The 21,671-nt window shown below is 44.1% G+C and overlaps 1 protein-coding gene across 2 annotated transcripts in view; it reads right to left on the reverse strand.

The window, feature by feature from the left end:
• tmem114 (transmembrane protein 114) overlaps positions 1-21,141 on the reverse strand; it is a 38,100-nt gene extending 16,959 nt beyond the window's left edge. The window contains exons 1-2 of one of the 2 annotated variants that reach the window (XM_045719677.1): positions 20,850-21,141; positions 17,175-17,252 (exon numbers count right to left, since the gene is read on the reverse strand). In XM_045719677.1, the coding sequence (XP_045575633.1) occupies positions 17,175-17,252; positions 20,850-21,030 (259 nt within the window). In that variant the 5' untranslated portion in view covers positions 21,031-21,141. The remainder of the gene's footprint in view (positions 1-17,174; positions 17,253-20,849) is intronic. The other variant, XM_045719678.1, reaches the window with a different exon arrangement.
• Positions 21,142-21,671: the final 530 nt, after the last annotated feature.

Consider the following 21,671-nt stretch of genomic DNA (forward strand, 5'->3'; position numbering starts at 1 on the left):
TTTTGATTAAGGGAAAAAAACTCTGATTATCACACGCTGCTACTTGTTGCTGACCCGCAAATGTCACTAATGTGCACCGGGAACGGATAATGAAGCTCTGAGTAACAAACCTATTTGAATGGAAATACTTCAGGAAGCTTTATTTCCCCATAACTACCCTGAAGAGATCATTGAGAACCATTGATTGAGACATCCGTTCTCAATAGACACAAGGCCATACAGTACGTGAGTCTTTCACAAGACACCATCACTGGCCATGGTCATGTAACATGAAATGACATCAAATCCCCCGGGATTAGATCAACTAGAATGACAGTCTCACTCACTAAAGAGCAAAGAACCCGTGAAGGCCACATAGAGTTCTTTGAGTCAATATGGTTTCACATAGAACCATCCATTAGAACCCTGGAGGAACCCTCTTTTCTTGGTGTATCACACTGAAGTGAGAAAACAATCCAGTCATTCTTAGAAGGTCGTATTCAATGGAAGGTCGTATTCAATGGAGGGTCATATTCAACGAAAGGTCGTATTCAATCGTCGTATTAGCACTGGCCCATCTGAATGAGGTTATTGCAGTTCAAAACAGAAACAATGATTTTCCTCTTTGAGCTGTCACCTCTTGGCCTTCGTCAGAGCCTTGTGGAAGGTAATAAAAATGCTTCTTTATTCATAAAACCATCACATGTTCAACTCTAAGCCTTCACTAATAAAACCATCACATGTTCAGCTCTAAGCCTTCGTTCATAAAACCATCACATTTTCAGCTCTAAGCATTTATCAGGGTTTTTTGGAAGGCAGTTATATATACTGAAAAAAAGAATAAACGCAACATGTAAAGTGTTGGTCACATGTTATTTCTCTCAAATTTTGTGCACCAATTTGTTTACATCCCTGTTAGTATTTCTCCTTTACCAAAATAATCCATCCACCTGACAGGTGTGGCATATCAAGAAGCTGATTAAACAGCATGATCATTACACAGGTGCACCTTGTGCTGGGGGAAATAAAAGGCCACTCTAAAATGTGCAGTTTTGTCACACAACACAATGCCACAGATGTCTCAAGTTTTGAGGGAGCGGGCAATTGGCATGCTGACTGCAGGAATGTCCACCAGAGCCGTTTTAAAGAATTTGGCACTACGTCCAACCGGGTGTAGGGTATAGGGTGTAGGGTGCTTACCTGCCAGTAGTAGCATTACACCAGTCATCAGCAGTAGTAGGTAAGCTCTGGTGGTAAGGGTGTATAGTATAGGGTGTAGGGTATAGGGTTTAGGGTGCAGGCTCTCTATGGTCAGGGCGTGACAGTATGTATGTATGTATGTATGTATGTATGTATGTATGTATGTATGTATGTATGTATGTATGTATGTGTGTGTGTGTGTGTGTGTGTGTGTGTGTGTGTGTGTGTGTGTGTGTGTGTGTGTGTGTGTGTGTGTGTGTGTGTGTGTGTGTATATATATATATATATACATAAATACGTTATGAATTGTACCCCAACTGAAATAGTCCAAGAATAACTAGCAAGCTGTCTTGATAAACCGTGCTGACAATTCCATTTGGGCTAGCTAGTTAACTTATATGTAATGATGTGATGATGTACGACAGGATTAGATGTTGCGTGCAATTTCAATGTTGTTTGAGGTTGCAGAAAATTTGCTTGAGATAATCACACTGCTCACTGAGTCCATGTTGTTTGACACAGGTGTTTTCAATCTCACTCTACTCCCTGCCCACTCAGTCTGTGTTTTCAGACTTCCTGGTAATTTTTTCTTTCTATTCTGAGCATTTATCAGGGGGGGTTATTATGGGTAATGTTTCTGTCGCTCAAAAGGCTATTTTACATGGGAATAAGAATGACTGTGAAGGACCTTTTGATGTTGAGTGCCAAGCAGAGGGGCATCAGGTTCCTTACAAAACTAGTGGGTAAGTGTTTTGGCCACAGAGCCTGAGTGGCCAGTACCTGTTAAATTATGCACCTGTGGTCCTAGTAAACATAAGCTGATAATCTACCCTAGACTGGCGCCAATCAGCGTCCTTTGTCTCTCAGTGGGAGAACTCTGATCCCAAACAGCTGCTGCATATCACACTGATAATGTCCTCCTCTACCTACGCAATAGACACGCACACACATAAATGCATGCACACACACACGTACACACACACGCAACAAAAAATGGAATATGTGATATGTGCTCAGCAGGAAATCATAGTCTATACTTATACAACCCTCCTTTCTCCATCCTTCCTTCTCCCTTTCCAGTAACATGGTGGAGGAGGCAGGGGAGGAGCTGGCTCCGTTGGTAAATAAACCTGTGTTTGCTGAGAGACTTACTGTGTAACTTACATTTACCCCACGGGTGACAGCATCTGACCACACAATCAACGGGGAGGAAGAGAGCTGAGGGAGAGGTTGAGCACTGGGGTGATTGTTTGTGTGTGTGTGTGTGTGTGTGTGTGTGTGTGTGTGTGTGTGTGTGTGTGTGTGTGTGTGTGTGTGTGTGTGTGTGTGTGTGTGTGTGTGTGTGTGTGTGTGTGTGTGTGAGTGTGAGTGAGAGAGGGAGTTCGGTGTTGGATAAATGAACCAGCATGGTCTGATAACCAGGTTATTGCAGGACAGTAATCATATGGGAGAGGGGAAAGAGGAAGGAGACTGATTCTAACTCAGATCAATGAGATGCATGCTTACCCCTCCATCCTGTCTAGATAGACTACATCCAGAATGCTTACACCTCCATCCTGTCTAGATAGACTACATCCAGAATGCTTTCCCCTCCATCCTGTCTAGATAGACTACATCCAGAATGCTTACCCCTCCATCCTGTCTAGATAGACTACATCCAGAATGCTTACCCCTCCATCCTGTCTAGATAGACTATATCCAGAATGCTTACCCCTCCATCCTGTCCAGATAGACTACATCCAGAATCCTTTCCCCTCCACTCTGTCCAGATAGACTACATCCAGAATGCTTTCCCCTCCATCCTGTCCAGATAGCCTTAGACTACATCCAGAATGCTTTCCCCTCCATCCTGTCCAGATAGACTACATCCAGAATGCTTTCCCCTCCATCCTGTCCAGAAATACTACATCCAGAATGCTTACCCCTCCATCCTGTCTAGATAGACTATATCCAGAATGCTTTCCCCTCCATCCTGTCTAGATAGACTACATTCAGAATGCTTTCCCCTCCATCCTGTCCAGATAAACTTTCTGGATGTAGTATATCTGGACAGGATGGAGAGGAAAACATTCTGGATGTAGTCTTCCCTTCCATCCTGTCCAGATAGACTACATCCAGAATGTTTTCCTCTCCATCCTGTCCAGATAGACTACATCCAGAATGTTTTCCTCTCCATCCTGTCCAGATAGACTACATCCAGAATGTTTTCCTCTCCATCCTGTCCAGATAGACTACATTCAGAATGTTTTCCTCTCCATCCTATCCAGATAGACTACATCCAGAATGCTTACCCCTCCATCCTGTCTAGATAGACTATATCCAGAATGCTTTCCCCTCCATCCTATCCAGATAGACTACATCCAGAATGCTTACCCCTCCATCCTGTCCAGATAGACTACATCCTATTGACTACATAGAGCACGTCTCCATTGAGTTAGTAGCACGTGGAGTAGCTAACCATCCCCCCGGTATTTCCACCTGCTTTCGTCCACCCAGTCCAAACGATGTTGACTAACGTACTGACCGAGGAGAAGAAGCAGCTCAAGCCTAACAAATCTTGTTGATTAATGTACTGACCGAGGAGAAGAAGCAGCTCAAGCCTAACAAATCTTGTTGATTAATGTACTGACCAAAGGGTAGATGAAGCAGCTCAAGCCTAACAAAGCTTGTTGACTAATGTACTGACCGAGGGGTAGATGAAGCAGCTCAAGCCTAACAAAGCGTGTTGATTAATGTACTGACCGAGGGGTAGATGAAGCAGCTCAAGCCTAACAAAGCTTGTTGATTAATGTACTGACCAAAGGGTAGATGAAGCAGCTCAAGCCTAACAAAGCTTGTTGACTAATGTACTGACCGAGGGGTAGATGAAGCAGCTCAAGCCTAACAAAGCTTGTTGACTAATGTACTGACCGAGGGGTAGATGAAGCAGCTCAAGCCTAACAAAGCTTGTTGACTAATGTACTGTTTTTATATTTTAACAGTGAAGTTAGTCAAAAGCTTGTGCAGTAAAGGGAATAATTAAGTGATCTACAGGACTTTAATGAGGACCAGCCAACCTTTTGTTACAGGATGCAATGGTGAGTTTTAAAACTGTCACCTGTGATAAAGCAAAGGGCTCTATGCTAGAAGTCCAGCATCCGAAGGATGAAGAGTAGTGGCTGCTGCAATCTGATAAATAGTTTCACCAAGAACTGGCAGGAAAGTTGACTGTAAAATCTGCTTCCTGCTTTGCCCACCTCCACTGTCTGCATCACAAAGGGCGGCCAATTCCCTTTTAAAGAATCCTCGTCATCTTATTGTATGAGGAGTGTATCTATGGGCCTCTGGAGAGACCATTGCAGTTTGTGATGTTAGCAGACTCTACATAGTGGTGTTTTGTTAAGCCAGTATATTGGACTCTACATAGTGGTGTTTTGTTAAGACAGTATATTAGACTCTACAGAGTGGTGTTTTGTTAAGACAGTATATTAGACTCTACAGAGTGGTGTTTTGTTAAGACAGTATATTAGACTCTACATAGTGGTGTTTTGTTATGACAGTATATTGAACTCTACAGAGTGGTGTTTTGTTAAGACAGTATATTAGACTCTACATAGTGGTGTTTTGTTAAGACAGTATATTAGACTCTACATAGTGGTGTTTTGTTAAGCCAGTATATTAGACTCTACAGAGTGGTGCTTTGGAAACAGGCTGTAGTACAGACTGACTGCTGGGAACATGTCTACAACTTCGTCAGCAAGCTGTCAAGCTATCCTAAATAAGTAACAAGCTGCATGCTGTTTATCAGTGCAGTGCCCCAACATCATTAGTTGGCTGTGTTTGTCAGTGAAGCTAGCTAGCAGAAGACAGGCTACAACAAGCTAACTCAGCTGATGGAATCACTGGCGACCGATATACTTATACATATTTTGTGCAGGAGTAGAGAGATGTCGTTTTGTTTTTACAACTTTCTCACTGTCTATCAGAGTGTGTGTCTTGTGTCTGCTGCAGATCCCCGGTGCCCATGTTTTATAGCAAGTGAGCCATGCTACAAGACAGGTTGCGGGAGACGATGCTCGCAAAATGTCAGATGGGTCATCAATGTTCCTTTTGACCAAAACACTTGCAGACTCAAGTGATCCCTTGTCGTGATGTGTGTTTTGTCCTATATACATTTATTTAATGTATTTTTATTTTTAATCCCCTGTCCCCTCAGGAGGCCTTTTGCCTTTTGGTAGTCCATCATTGTAAATAAGAATTTGCTCTTAACTGACTTGCCTAGTTAAATAAAGGTTAAATAAAAATAAAATAAAATAAATCACTATCGAACACAACAGCAAGTGGCCACTCGATAAAGGGCTTAGGGGCCAAGTGTTGGGTTTGAGATTGTCTAACACTGACACTTGACCTTTCCCCCCTTACTGGCTCTGACTTTGCTGATAGTAACTTTGATGAAAAATGTACTTACTATGACTGTGATACAGAGCCTTCAAGTAGTCATACCCCTTGACTTATTCCACATTTTGTAGCATTACAACCTGATTTCAAAATTGATTAAATTGATTTTTTCTCACCCATCTATGCACAACACCCCATAATCACAAAGTGAAAACATGTTTTAAGAAATGTTCACAAATGTATTGAAAATGAAATACAGAAATATCTCATTTACATACAAATCATTAAAATCCAGACGGAAAATATTTACACAAGTAGCACCTAATATCACACAGTCAATCTCTCATTTCATTCTGAGTCAATACAACATCCGTTCTGCCAGTCACATTCTGTTAAAGGTCCCTAAAGCATACACATTACTGGGTTTCTCATCTTTTCATTTCACTGCAGCTAGCAACTGGAACAAGCTGCAACAAACACTCAAATTGGACAGTTTTATCTCAATCTCTTCATTCAAAGACTCAATCATGGGCACTCTTACTGACAGTTGTGGTTGCTTTGCGTGAGGTATTGTTGTCTCTATCTTCTTGCCCTTTGTGTTGTCTGTGCCCAATAATGTTTGTACCATGTTTTGTGCTGCTACCATGTTGTGTTGCTACCACGCTGTGTTGTCATGTGTTGCTGCCTTGCTATGTTGTTGTCTTAGGTCTCTCTTTATGTAGTGTTGTGTTGTCTCTCTTGTTGTGATGTGTGTTTTGTCTTATGTTATTGTCACGGCTGTCGTATAAAGTGGACCAAAATGCAGCGGGAGTCTGTATACTCATCTTCTTTTTTATTGGCAGAAAGAAGGAAAACCAAAACAAAAGTATACAAAACACAACGACGACAAACAGTCCTGTAAGGCATACAGCTATACACGAAACAACAACCACAAATCCCATAGAAAAAACACCCCTACTAAATAGGACCTTCAATTAGAGGCAACGAGGAACAGCTGCCTCCAATTGTAGGTCAAAACAATAAACTAGACATAGATATAGAAAAAATAGAAAATAGACATACAAAACATAGAACACAACCCAAAAACCCCGACAACACAAAACAAACACACCCTGCCACGCCCTGACCTAACTACAATAACAAACAACCTCTTTTACCGGTCAGGACGTGACAGTTATATATGTTATTTATTATTATTTTTCTATCCCAGCCCCCATCCCCTCAGGAGGTCTTTTGTATTTTGGTAGGCCGTCATTGTTAATAAGAATTTGTTCTCAACTGACTTGCCTAGTTAAATAAAGGTTAAATAAAATAAAATAAATACTTTGTAGAAGCACATTTGGCAGCGATTACAGCTGTGAATGTTTCTTGGTAAATCTGTAAGAGCTTTCCAGACCTGGATTGTTCAATACTTTCCCACTATTCTTTTCAAAATTCTTCAAGCTCTGTCAAATTGGATGTTGATCATTGCTCAACAACCATTTTCCCGTCTTGCCATGACTTTTCAAGTAGATTTAAGTCTAAACTGTAACTCAACCACTCAGGAAGATTCACTGTCTTCTTTGTAAGCAACTCCAGTGTAGATTTGGCCTTGAGGTTAATGGTGAATTCAAGTCAGTGTCTGGTGGAAAACAGACTGAACCAGGTTTTCCTCTAGGATTTTGCCTGTGCTTAGCTCCATTTTATTTAATTTTTTTATCCTGAAAAACTCCCCAGTCCTTAACGATTACAAGCATACCCATAACGTGATGCAGCCACTATGCTTGAAAATATGGAGAGTGGTACTCAGATTTGCCCCAAACATCAGGACATAAAGTTAATTTCTTTGCCACATTATTTGCAGTTTTACTTTATTTCCTTGTTGCAAACAGGATCCATGTTTTTATTCTGTACAGACTTCCTTCTTTTCAATCTGTCATTTAGGTTAGTATTGTGGAGTAACTACAATGTTGTTGATCCATCCTCAGTTTTCTCCTATCACAGCCATGTTTTAAAGTCACCATGGGCCTCATGTTGAAATCACTGAGTGGTTTCCTACCTCTCCGGCAAATGAGTTCTATTGACTGGGTGTATTGATACACCATCCAAAATGTAAATATTAACTTCACCATGCTCAAAAGGGATTTTCAATGTCTGCTTTTATCATTTTTACCCATCGACCAATAGGTGCCCTTATTGGCAAGGCATTGGAAAACCTCCCTGGTCTTTACGGTTGAATCTGTGTTTGTAATTCACTGCTCGACTGAGGGACCTTACAGATAATTGTATATGTGAGGTACAGAGATGAGGTGGTCATTCAAAAATTATGTTAAACACTGTTATTGCACACAGTGAGTCCATGCAACTTATGTGACTTGTTAAGCACATTTTTACACCTGAACTTATTAGGCGTTTCCATAACAACAGGGTTGAATACTTATTGACTCAATACATTTTAGCCTTACATTTTTTTATAATGTCATGAGGTCTGTGTGTGGCTGGTGAGATGAGTCAGGCGCAGGACAGCAGATATGAGTAATGAAAGCAATTTTACTCAATAATATAACATTACACGTAGTAAAAATACCAGGCCACAAATACGGACCGCAATACAATAAACAATTACTCACAAACAAACATGGGGGAACAGAGGGTTAAATAATGAACAAGTAATTGGGGGATTGAAACCAGGTGTGTAAGACAAAACAAATGGAAAATTAAAAGTGGATTGGCGATGGCTAGAAGGCCGGTGACGTCGACGGCCGAACGAACAAGGAGAGGGACCAACCTCGGCGGAAGTCGTGACATATAATTTGTAAAACATTCGAAAAACATAATTCCACTTTGACATTATGGTGCTGTTGTGTGTCGGCCAGTGACAAAAAATCTCTATGTAATCCATTTTAAATTCAGGCTGTAACACATCACAATGTGGGGAAAGTCAAGTGGTGTGAATACTTTCTGAAGGCACTGTATGTGGTTGTCCCACTTAGCAATCTGATGATGAATGTACTAACTGTAAGTTGCTCTGGATAAGAACATCTGTTAAAATGTTTTTTATCAATAGCCAGCCAATACCTCTACAGGAGCATGGTTAATTATGCTAAACAATAATGAACACCTCCAACAACCCCTCCTGCTGCAGAAGCACTGAAAAAGAATGAGCCATATCATTTACATTTAAATACTGCTAAATACTCACCAATATATCTTACATTTTACACACTGCTAAATACTCACCAATATATCTTACATTTTAACACTTTAACACATTTTAACACTTGCAGACTTGTTTACATGCTGCTGTGCGTTTTGTTGCCAATCTTACTTTGCTACTTGACTACTTCACAGTTTTTACTTTTTCATTACCGTATATTTTTAGTTTTTCCCCCACTCAACTTTTTTCATTCAACTTTTCCACCCCGGAGGTTTTATCTGGGCATTGTTCGTCAGGACTTCAAACAGCCGAAGCTAAGTAACATTAACATGATGCCTTCTAATTGCAGTCGTTGTACTTATAATATACAGGAGAACGATCGCTTTATGGCGAAGATACAGCTTCAGACGCAATCGTTAGGCAAGGGCAATTTCAGTGTAGGAAAGGATGAAACAGCGTCTGTGCCACCAGTAAGTATTTACATTTACATTACATTTAAGTCATTTAGCAGACGCTCTTATCCAGAGCGACTTACAAAATGGTGCATTCACCTTATGATATCCAGTGGAACAACCACTTTACAATAGTGCATCTAAATCTTTTAAGGGGGGGGTTAGAAGGATTACTTTATCCTATCCTAGGTATTCCTTAAAGAGGTGGGGTTTCAGGTGTCTCCGGAAGGTGGTGATTAACTCCGCTGTCCTGGCGTCGTGAGGGAGCTTGTTCCACCATTGGGGTGCCAGAGCAGCGAACAGTTTTGACTGGGCTGAGCGGGAACTGTGCTTCCTCAGAGGTAGGGGGGCCAGCAGGCCAGTGGTGGATGAACGCAGTGCCCTTGTTTGGGTGTAGGGCCTGATCAGAGCCTGAAGGTATGGAGGTGCCGTTCCCTTCACAGCTCCATAGGCAATCACCATGGTCTTGTAGCGGATGCGAGCTTCAACTGGAAGCCAGTGGAGAGAGCGGAGGAGCGGGGTGACGTGAGAGAACTTGGGAAGGTTGAACACCAGACGGGCTGCGGCGTTCTGGATGAGTTGTAGGGGTTTAATGGCACAGGCAGGGAGCCCAGCCAACAGCGAGTTGCAGTAATCCAGACGGGAGATGACAAGTGCCTGGATTAGGACCTGCGCCGCTTCCTGTGTGAGGCAGGGTCGTACTCTGCGAATGTTGTAGAGCATGAACCTACAGGATCGGGTCACCGCCTTGATGTTAGTGGAGAACGACAGGGTGTTGTCCAGGATCACGCCAAGGTTCTTAGCACTCTGGGAGGAGGACACAAGGGAGTTGTCAACCGTGATGGCGAGATCATGGAAGGGGCAGTCCTTCCCCGGGAGGAAGAGCAGCTCCGTCTTGCCGAGGTTCAGCTTGAGCTGGTGATCCGTCATCCACACTGATATGTCTGACAGACATGCAGAGATGCGATTCGCCGCCTGGTTATCAGAAGGGGGAAAGGAGAAGATTAATTGTGTGTCGTCTGCATAGCAATGATAGGAGAGACCATGTGAGGATATGACAGAGCCAAGTGACTTGGTGTATAGCGAGAATAGGAGAGGGCCTAGAACAGAGCCCTGGGGGACACCAGTGGTGAGAGCGCATGGTGCGGAGACAGATTCTCGCCACGCCACCTGGTAGGAGCGACCTGTCAGGTAGGATGCAATCCAAGCGTGGGCCGCGCCGGAGATGCCCAACTCGGAGAGGGTGGAGAGGAGGATCTGATGGTTCACAGTATCAAAGGCAGCAGATAGGTCTAGAAGGATGAGAGCAGAGGAGAGAGAGTTAGCTTTAGCAGTGCGGAGAGCCTCCGTGACACAGAGAAGAGCAGTCTCAGTTGAATGCCCAGTCTTGAAACCTGACTGATTAGGATCAAGAAGGTCATTCTGAGAGAGATAGCAGGAGAGCTGGCCAAGGACGGCACGTTCAAGAGTTTTGGAGAGAAAAGAAAGAAGGGATACTGGTCTGTAGTTGTTGACATCGGAGGGATCGAGTGTAGGTTTTTTCAGAAGGGGTGCAACTCTCGCTCTCTTGAAGACGGAAGGGACGTAGCCAGCGGTCAAGGATGAGTTGATGAGCGAGGTGAGGAAGGGGAGAAGGTCTCCGGAAATGGTCTGGAGAAGAGAGGAGGGGATAGGGTCAAGTGGGCAGGTTGTTGAGCGGCCGGCCGTCACAAGACGCGAGATTTCATCTGGAGAGAGAGGGGAGAAAGAGGTCAAAGCACAGGGTAGGGCAGTGTGAGCAGGACCAGCGGTGTCGTTTGACTTAGCAAACGAGGATCGGATATCGTCAACCTTCTTTTCAAAATGGTTGACGAAGTCATCCGCAGAGAGGGAGGAGGGGGGGGAGGGGGAGGAGGATTCAGGAGGGAGGAGAAGGTAGCAAAGAGCTTCCTAGGGTTAGAGGCAGATGCTTGGAATTTAGAGTGGTAGAAAGTGGCTTTAGCAGCAGAGACAGAAGAGGAGAATGTAGAGAGGAGTGAGTGAAAGGATGCCAGGTCCGCAGGGAGGCGAGTTTTCCTCCATTTCCGCTCGGCTGGCTGTACAGATAGTAACGTTAGTATAAATCTCCTCGCACCGTCCCCGCAGCCGGACAACTTTCTCATGGCTTTTGGAGGGAAATGCTGTAGGAATACTCAACCGGTGTCGCTTATTCAGCCGACAGAAACTTTCAACCGGTTCTCCCCATTAAGCGAGTCGGAGTCAGAGGCCGAGCCTTCTCTGGTCTCTGCTCCTCCCGTTACGGGGTCTGAGACGCCGAAGGCTCCCACCATTAGCTCTGACAAATTGAAAACCCTAGTCATTGCGACACCATTACCCGCAGTATTAGACTTAAAACGAATCATCCAGCGATCATACACTGTTTACCAGGGTGCAGGGCTACCGACGTTAAGGCTAATCTAAAGACGGTGCTGGCTAAAGCTAAAACTGGCGAGTGTAGAGAATATAGGGATATTGTTATCCATGTCGGCACCAACGATGTTAGGATGAAACAGTCAGAGGTCACCAAGCGCAACATAGCTTCAGCGTGTAAATCAGCTAGAAAGATGTGTCGGCATCGATTAATTGTCTCTGGCACCCTCCCAGTTAGGGGGAGTGATGAGCTCTACAGCAGTCTCACAACTCAATCGCTGGTTGAAAACTGTTTTCTGCCCCTCCCAAAAGATAGAATTTGTAGATAATTGGCCCTCTTTCTGGGACTCACCCACAAACAGGACCAAGCCTGGCCTGTTGAGGAGTGACGGACTCCATCCTAGCTGGAGGGCTGCTCTCATCTTTTCTACGAACATAGACAGGCTCTAACTCCTCTAGCTCCGCAATGAAATAGGGTGCAGGCCAGGCAGCAGGCTGTTAGCCAGCCTGCCAGCTTAGTGGAGTCTGCCACTAGCACAGTCAGTGTAGACAGCTCAGCTATCCCCATTGAGACCGTGTCTGTGCCTCGACATAGGTTGGGCAAAATTTTTCCTCATAATCCTGGACTATCGGACCACCATTTTATTACGTTTGCAATCGCAACAAATAATCTGCTCAGACCCCAAACAAGAAGCATTAAAAGTCGTGCTATAAATTCTCAGACAACCCAAAGATTCCTTGATGCCCTTCCAGACTCCCTCTGCCTGCCCAAGGACGTCAGAGGACAAAAATCAGTTAACCACCTAACCGAGGAACTCAATTTAACCTTGCGCAATACCCTAGATGCAGTTGCACCCCTAAAAACTAAAAACATTTGTCATTAGAAACTAGCTCCCTGGTATACAGAAAATACACGAGCTCTGAAGCAAGATTCCAGAAAATTGGAACGGAAATGGCGCCACACCAAACTGGAAGTCTTCCGACTAGCTTGGAAAGACAGTACCGTGCAGGATCGAAGAGCCCTCACTGCTACGCGATCATCCTATTTTTCCAACTTAATTGAGGAAAATAAGAACAATCCGACATTTATTTTTGATACTGTCGCAAAGTTAACAAAAAAGCAGCATTCCCCAAGAGAGGATGGCTCTCACGTCAGCAGTAATGAATTCATGAACTTCTTTGAGGAAAAGATCATGATCATTAGAAAGCAAATTACGGACTCCTCTTTAAATCTGCGTATTCCTCCAAAGCTCCGTTGTCCTGAGTCTGCACAACTCTGCCAGGACCTAGGATCAAGGGAGACACTCAAGTGTTTTAGTACTATATCTCTTGACACAATGATGAAAATAATCATGGCCTCTAAACCTTCAAGCTGCATACTGGACCCTATTCCAACTAAACACCTGAAAAAGCTGCTTTCTGTGCTTGGCCCTCCTATGTTGAACATAATAAACGGCTCTCTATCCACCGGATGTGTACCAAACTCAATAAAAGTGGCAGTCATAAAGCCTCTCTTGAAAAAGCCAAATCTTGACCCAGAAATTATAAAAAAAACTCTCGGCCTATATCGAATCTTCCATTCCTCTCAAAAAATTGTGAAAAAGCTGTTGCGCAGCAACTCACTGCCTTCCTGAAGACAAACAATGTATACGAAACGCTTCAGTCTGGTTTTAGACCCCGTCGTAGCACTGAGACTGCACTTGTGAAGGTGGTAAATGACCTTTTAATGACGTCAGACCGAGGCTCTGCAGCTGTCCTTGTGCTCCTAGATCTTAGTGGTGCTTTTGATACCATCGATCACCACATTCTTTTGGAGAGATTGGAAACCCAAATTGGTCTACATGGACAAGTTCTGGCCTGGTTTAGATCTTATCTGTCAGAAAGATATCAGTTTGTTTCTGTGAATGGTTTGTCCTCTGACAAATCAACTGTAAATTTCGGTGTTCCTCAAGGTTCCATTTTAGGACCACTATTGTTTTCACTATATATTTTACCTGTTGGGGATGTCATTCGAAAACATAATGTTAAATTTCACTGCTATGCGGATGACACACAGCTGTACATTTCAATGAAACATGGTGAAGCCCCAAAATTGCCCTCGCTAGAAGCCTGTGTTTCAGACATAAGGAAGTTGATGGCTGCGAACTTTCTACTTTTAAACTCGGACAAAACAGAGATGCTTGTTCTAGGTCCCAAGAAACAAAGAGATCTTCTGTTGAACCTGACAATTAACCTCTTGGGGCTAGGTGGGACGCTAGCGTGCCACCCGTGGTGCACTCCATCAACAGCAGGTGCATTTCAAGAGCGGCAAATTTGAATCCAAATAAATGTCAAAATTCAAATTTTTCAAAAATACAACTATTTTACACCATTTGAAAGATAAACATCTCCTTAATCTAACCACGTTTTACGATTTCAAAAAGGTTTTACGGCGAAAGCATAAATTTAGAGTATGTTAGGACAGTACATTTACAAGAGTTGTGTGTAATGTTTTGTCAAGTCAAAGACAGGGTCACCAAAACCATAAAACCAGCTAAAATGATGCACTAACCTTTTACAATCTCCATCAGATGACACTCCTAGGACATTATGTTAGACAATGCATGCATTTTTAGTTCTATCAAGTTCATATTTATATCCAAAAACAGCGTTTTACTATGGCATTGATGTTGAGGAAATCGTTTCCCTCCAATAACCGGCAGTCAAGTCAGCGTCACAAATTAAATAATTAAAATTAGAAAACATTGGTAAAATATTATATTGTCATTTAAAGAATTATAGATTTACATCTCTTGAACTCAATCAACTTGCCAGATTTAAAAATAACCTTACTGGGAAATCACACTTTGCAATAATCTGAGCACTGCGCCCAGAAAAATACGCGTTGCGATACAGACTAGACGTCATGTTGGGGAGATCTAAAATCGAAAATACTATGTAAATAATCCATTACCTTTGATTCTCTTCATCAGATGTCACTTCCAGGTATCACAGGTCCATAACGAATGTAGTTTTGTTCAAAAAAGCTCATCATTTATGTCCAAAAATCTCCGTCTCGTTAGCACATGATGTAAGCCAGCCGGACTTCTCGTCATGAACGAGGGGAAAAAATATATTTCCGTTCGTTCAAACATGTCAAACGTTGTATAGCATAAATCATTAGGGCCTTTTTAACCAGAACATGAATAATATTCAAGGTGGACGAATGCATACTCTTTTATAACGTATTGGAACGAGGGTACCCAACATGAACTCGCGCGCCAGGTGTCTAATGGGACATCATCGTTCCATGGCTCTTGTTCGGTCAGATCTCCCTCCAGAAGACTCAAAACACTTTGTAAAGGCTGGTGACATCTAGTGGAAGCAATAGGAAGTGCCAAAATATTCCTAAGCCCCTGTGTTTTTCAATGGGATAGGTTTAAAGTCAATACAACACATCAGGTATCCACTTCCTGTCAGAAAATGTCTCAGGGTTTTGCCTGCCAAATGAGTTCTGTTATACTCACAGACACCATTCAAACAGTTTTAGAAACTTTAGAGTGTTTTCTATCCATATATAATACGTATATGCATATTCTAGTTACTGGGTAGGATTAGTAACCAGATTAAATCGGGTACATTTTTTTTATCCAGACGTGCAAATGCTGCCCCCTAGACCCAACAGGTTAATCTGGATGGTTGTACATTCGTCTCAAATAAAACTGTGAAGGACCTCGGCGTTACTCTGGACCCTGATCTCTCTTCTGAAGAACATATCAAGACTGTTTCAAGGACAGCTTTTTTCCATCTACCTAACACTGCAAAAATCAGAAACTTTCTGTCCAAAAATGACGCAGAAAAATTAGTCCATGCCTTTGTTACTTCTAGGTTGGACTACTGCAATGCTCTACTTTCCGGCTACCCGGATAAAGCACTAAATAAACTTCAGTTAGTGCTAAATACGGCTGCTAGAATCCTGACTAGAACCAAAAAATGTTATCATATTACTCCAGTGCTAGCCTCCCTACACTGGCTTCCTGTTAAGGCAAGGGCTGATTTCAAGGTTTTACTGCTAACCTACAAAGCATTACATGGGCTTGCTCCTACCTATCTTTCCGATTTGGTCCTGCCATACATACCTACACGTATGCTACGGTCACAAGACGCGGGCCTCCTAATTGTTCCGAGAATTTCTAAGCAAACAGCTGGAAGCAGGGCTTTCTCCTATAGAGCTCAATTTTTATGGAATAGTCTGCCTACCCATGTGAGAGACGCAGACTCAGTCTCAACCTTTAAGTCTTTACTGAAGACACATCTCTTCAGTAGGTCCTGTGATTAAGTGTAGTCTGGCCAAGGGGTGTGAAGGTGAACGGAAAGGCTGCAGCAACGAACCGCCCTTGCTGTCTCTGCCTGGCCGGTTTCCCCTCTTTCCACTGGGATTCTCTGCCTCTACCCCTATTATAGGGGCTGAGTCACTGGCTTACTGGTGTTCTTCCATGCCGTCCCTGGGAGGGGTGCGTCACTTGAGTGGGTTGAGTCACTGACGTGGTCTTCCTGTCTGGGTTGGCGCCCCCCCTTGTGTTGTGTCGATGAAACCCCCTGTCCGGGGGTTTCATCGGATGGGGCCACAGAGTCTCCTGACCCCTCCTGTCTCAGCCTCCAGTATTTATGCTGCAGTAGTTTATGTGTCGGGGGGCTAGGGTCAGTCTGTCACATCTGGAGTATTTCTGTTGTCTTTTCCAGTGTCCTGTGTGAATTTAAATATGCTCTCTCTAATTCTCTTTCTCTCTTTCTTTCTTTCTCTCTCTCGGAGGACCTGAGCCCTAGGACCATGCCTCAGGACTAACTGCCTGATGACTCCTTGCTGTCCCCAGTTCACCTGGCCGTGCTGCTGCTCCAGTTCCAACTGTTCAGCCTGCAGCTATGGAACCCTGACCTGTTCACCGGACGTGCTACCTGTCCCAGACCTGCTGTCCCAGACCTGCTGGAACCCTGACCTGTTCACTGGACGTGCTACCTGTCCCAGTTCTGCTGTCCCAGACCTGCTGGAACCCTGACCTGTTCACTGGACGTGCTACCTGTCCCAGACCTGCTGTTTTCAACTCTCTAGAGACAGCATGAGCGGTAGAGATACTCTCAAAGATCGGCTATGAAAAAGCCAACTGACACTTACTCTTGTGTTACTGACTTGTTGCACCCTCGACAACTACTATGATTATTATTATTTGACCATGCTGGTCATTTATGAACATTTGAACATCTTGGCCATGTTCTGTTATAATCTCCACCCGGCACAGCCAGAAGAGGACTGGCCACCCCTCATAGCCTGGTTCCTCTCTAGGTTTCTTCCTAGGTTTTGGCCTTTCTAGGGAGTTTTTCCTAGCCACCGTACTTCTACACCTGCATTGCTTGCTGTTTGGGGTTTTAGGCTGGGTTTCTGTACAGCACTTTGAGATATCAGCTGATGTAAGAAGGGCTATATAAATAAATTGGAGTGATTTGATTAAATACTCATCAATATATCTTACATTTAAACACTGCTAAATACTCACCAATATATTTAACATTTACACACAGCAAATACTGGCCAAAAGGTGGTAATCATTTGATGACAATGGTAATGATGAAGATGATGATAAGTGTTTTAGTTACTGTGTTCTTACTTAAAAGTTGTCTGTAAGAGTCTGTGAGGTTTTGTCCGCCTTCAAACGGGTTGACAAATGGCTGACAGAGCTTCTGGGCTGGGAGAGAAGACAGAACACATGGATCAACCAATCACATCTTCCCTCTCTCATCTCCTCCCTCCCTCATATCCTCCCTCCCTCATCTCCTCCCCCCTCATATCCTCCCTCATCTCCTCCTCCCTCATCTCCTCCCTCCCTCATCTCCTCATCCCTCATCTCCTCCCCCTCATCTCCCCCCTCATCTCCTCCCTCCCTCATGTCTTCCCTCCCTCATCTCCTCCCGCCTCATATCCTCCATCCCTCATCTCCTCCCCTCATCTCCTCCCCTCATCTCCTCCCCCTCAACTCTCCCATCTCCTCTCCTTCATTCTTCATCTCCTCCCCCTCATCTCCTCCCCCTCAACTCTCCCATCTCCTCCCCCTCATCTCCTCCCCCTCATCTCCTCTCCTTCATCTCCTCCCCCTCATCTCTCTCCCTCTCTAGGTAGACCACACCCCCCCTGTAGTGCTTCTACATTGCTTGCTGTTTGGGGTTTTAGGCTGGGTTTCTGTACAGCACTTTGTGACATCAGCTGATGTAAAAAGGGCTTTATAAATATATTTGATTGATCTCCTCTCCCTCATCCCCTCTCCCTCAACTCTCCCATCTCCTCCCCCTCATCTCCTCCCCCTTGTCTCATCCCCCTCAACTCTCCCATCTCCAACCTCCTCATCTCCTCCACTTCATTTCCTCCCCCTCAACTCTCCCATCTCCAACCCCCTCAACTCTCCCATCTCCTCCCCCTCATCTCCTCCCCCTTGTCTCATCCCCCTCAACTCTCCCATCTCCTCCCCCTCATCTCCTCCCCCTTGTCTCATCCCCCTCAACTCTCCCATCTCCAACCCCCTCATCTCCTCCCCCTCAACTCTCCCATTTCCTCCCCCTCATCTCCTCCCCCTCAACTCTCCCATATCCTCCCCCTCATCACCTCCCCCTCAACTCTGTTTCTAAACACCACAGTAATCCTAGCCTGGGTGTCAGTCTGTTTCTAAACACCACAGCAGTCCTAGCCTGGGTGTCAGTCTGTTTCTAAACACCACAGCAGTCCTAGCCTGGGTGTCAGTCTGTTTCTAAACACCACAGCAGTCCTAGCCTAGGTTGAGTTGTCTGTTATGACATTGTTACAACCCAGACATGCCGTCACCCACACTGGCTCTTAACCCCACACTGCAGTAAAGCAGCTCTCCTCAACCCTGGTCCTGGGGACTGTCAGGGTGGGACTGTTTTTGTTCCAGCCCAGTACTAATACACCTGTTCCACGTAATCAAGGTCATTATGATGTCTAATAAGTTGAATCAGCTGTGTTAGTGCTGGGTTAGAACAAAAGACTTGCACAGGACCAGGACTGAAGAACAGAACAGCAGAGTAAAGGGTTTTATTTGTAAAAGACACCTGGGTCTCAATAGAATATCTGATAATAGAATATCTGATGATAGAATATCTGATGATAGAATATCTGATGGTAGAATAACTGATAATTGAATATCTGATAATAAAATATCTGATGATAGAATATCTGATAATAGAATATCTGATAATAGAATATCTGATAATAGAATAACTGATGATAGAATATCTGATGATAGAATATCTGATAATAGAATATCTGATAATAGAATATCTGATGATAGAATATCTGATAATAGAATATCTGATAATAGAATATCTGCCATCTAGCTGACACTTTAGCTGGAGCTTATCCAAAGCATTTTACAGCCATGTAGTACCAGCTGAGCTACAGGGGACTACACTATTCATGTTATAACCCTGGTAGTACCATGCTCTACCAGCTGAGCTACAGGGGACTACACTATACATGTTATAACCCTGGTAGTACCATGCTCTACCAGCTGAGCTACAGGGGACTACACTATTCATGTTATAACCCTGGTAGTACCATGCTCTACCAGCTGAGCTACAGGGGACTACACTATTCATGTTATAACCCTGGTAGTACCATGCTCTACCAGCTGAGCTACAGGGGACTACACTATTCATGTTATAACCCTGGTAGTACCATGCTCTACCAGCTGAGCTACAGAGGACTACACTATACATGTTATAACCCTGGTAGTACCATGCTCTACCAGCTGAGCTACAGGGGACTACACTATTCATGTTATAACCCTGGTAGTACCATGCTCTACCAGCTGAGCTACAGGGGACTACACTATTCATGTTATAACCCTGGTAGTACCATGCTCTACCAGCTGAGCTACAGGGGACTACACTATTCATGTTATAACCCTGGTAGTACCATGCTCTACCAGCTGAGCTACAGAGGACTACACTATTCATGTTATAACCCTGGTAGTACCATGCTCTACCAGCTGAGCTACAGAGGACTACACTATACATGTTATAACCCTGGTAGTACCATGCTCTACCAGCTGAGCTACAGAGGACTACACTATACATGTTATAACCCTGGTAGTACCATGCTCTACCAGCTGAGTTACAGAGGACTACACTATTCATGTTATAACCCTGGTAGTACCATGCTCTACCAGCTGAGCTACAGAGGACTACACTATTCATGTTATAACCCTGGTAGTACCATGCTCTACCAGCTGAGCTACAGAGGACTACACTATTCATGTTATAACCCTGGTAGTACCATGCTCTACCAGCTGAGCTACAGAGGACTACACTATTCATGTTATAACCCTGGTAGTACCATGCTCTACCAGCTGAGCTACAGAGGACTACACTATACATGTTATAACCCTGGTAGTACCATGCTCTACCAGCTGAGCTACAGAGGACTACACTATACATGTTATAACCCTGGTAGTACCATGCTCTACCAGCTGAGCTACAGGGGACTACACTATACATGTTATAACCCTGGTAGTACCATGCTCTACCAGCTGAGCTACAGGGGACTACACTATACATGTTATAACCCTGGTAGTACCATGCTCTACCAGCTGAGCTACAGAGGACTACACTATACATGTTATAACCCTGGTAGTACCATGCTCTACCAGCTGAGCTACAGAGGACTACACTATACATGTTATAACCCTGGTAGTACCATGCTCTACCAGCTGAGCTACAGGGGACTACACTATACATGTTATAACCCTGGTAGTACCATGCTCTACCAGCTGAGCTACAGAGGACTACACTATACATGTTATAACCCTGGTAGTACCATGCTCTACCAGCTGAGCTACAGAGGACTACACTATACATGTTATAACCCTGGTAGTACCATGCTCTACCAGCTGAGCTACAGGGGACTACACTATACATGTTATAACCCTGGTAGTACCATGCTCTACCAGCTGAGCTACAGGGGACTACACTATACATGTTATAACCCTGGTAGTACCATGCTCTACCAGCTGAGCTACAGGGGACTACACTATACATGTTATAACCCTGGTAGTACCATGCTCTACCAGCTGAGCTGCAGGGGACTACACTATACATGTTATAACCCTGGTAGTACCATGCTCTACCAGCTGAGCTACAGAGGACTACACTATACATGTTATAACCCTGGTAGTACCATGCTCTACCAGCTGAGTTTACAGATGGTCACACTAAGCCACAAAGGACCAGTATCTGATTCCCTGATCAAATAAAAGTAACATGCAGTGACTTACAGTTGCAGGTTCTCCATAGTCCTGAGTGTGAGCTGAGGGAGAGGTTGGAGTTGTTTTGCCTCTGAGCGACATCTATGAGGTACCAGTAGTCTGTCCCTATAGCCACCCCCAGCAACACAAAACTGGACACTCCACACACAGCTACAAACAGTGCCAGTGCTCCCAGAGTCAGCCTCACCATACTGGGAAAAGGAGAGGAGAGAGAAGAGAGAGAAACAGAGAGAGTGATAGACGTGGTGAGGCAAATAAGAGCGAGAAAGAAAGAGGTGTACAGAGCATGAGGGAGTGAGAAAGAGAAATGAAGAGAAACACAGAGAGAGGGAGAGAGTAGGATGACAAAAAGAGAGGGAGAGGGGAAGAGAGAGAGAGAGGAAGAGAGAAGGAAAGGGAGAGAAACACAGAGAGAGGGAGAGAGGAGGAGGACAAGAAGAGAGAGAGAGGAAAAGAGAGAGAGAGGAAGAGAGAGAGAGTGAGGGAAAGGGAGGGAAACACAGAGAGAGGGTGAAAGTCAGAAGAGAGAGCGAGAAAAAGTTAATAATAATAATAATTGAAGCAGAGAGAGAGAGAGAGAGAGAGAGAGAGAGAGAGAGAGAGAGGAACAAAAACAGAGAGAGGAACAGAGAGAGAGATTAGGTGTGAGTGAGATATCAGAGTGGCAAACACACACACAGGGGAAGAGGGGGAATAAGAGAAATACAGGGGGTGAAAGATAAAGAGATGGAGAGCTCAATGAAAGTGATGGAGAGCTGTTGTGGACTGTCTCTATGTCAGAGTGTGTATCTGCCATCTGTGGAGTGGAGGTGTGTCTTTGTGTCCTGGTCT

The sequence above is a fragment of the Salmo salar genome, chromosome ssa06 (genome assembly GCF_905237065.1).
Source record: "Salmo salar chromosome ssa06, Ssal_v3.1, whole genome shotgun sequence".
In the NCBI taxonomy this organism is placed as follows: domain Eukaryota; kingdom Metazoa; phylum Chordata; class Actinopteri; order Salmoniformes; family Salmonidae; genus Salmo; species Salmo salar.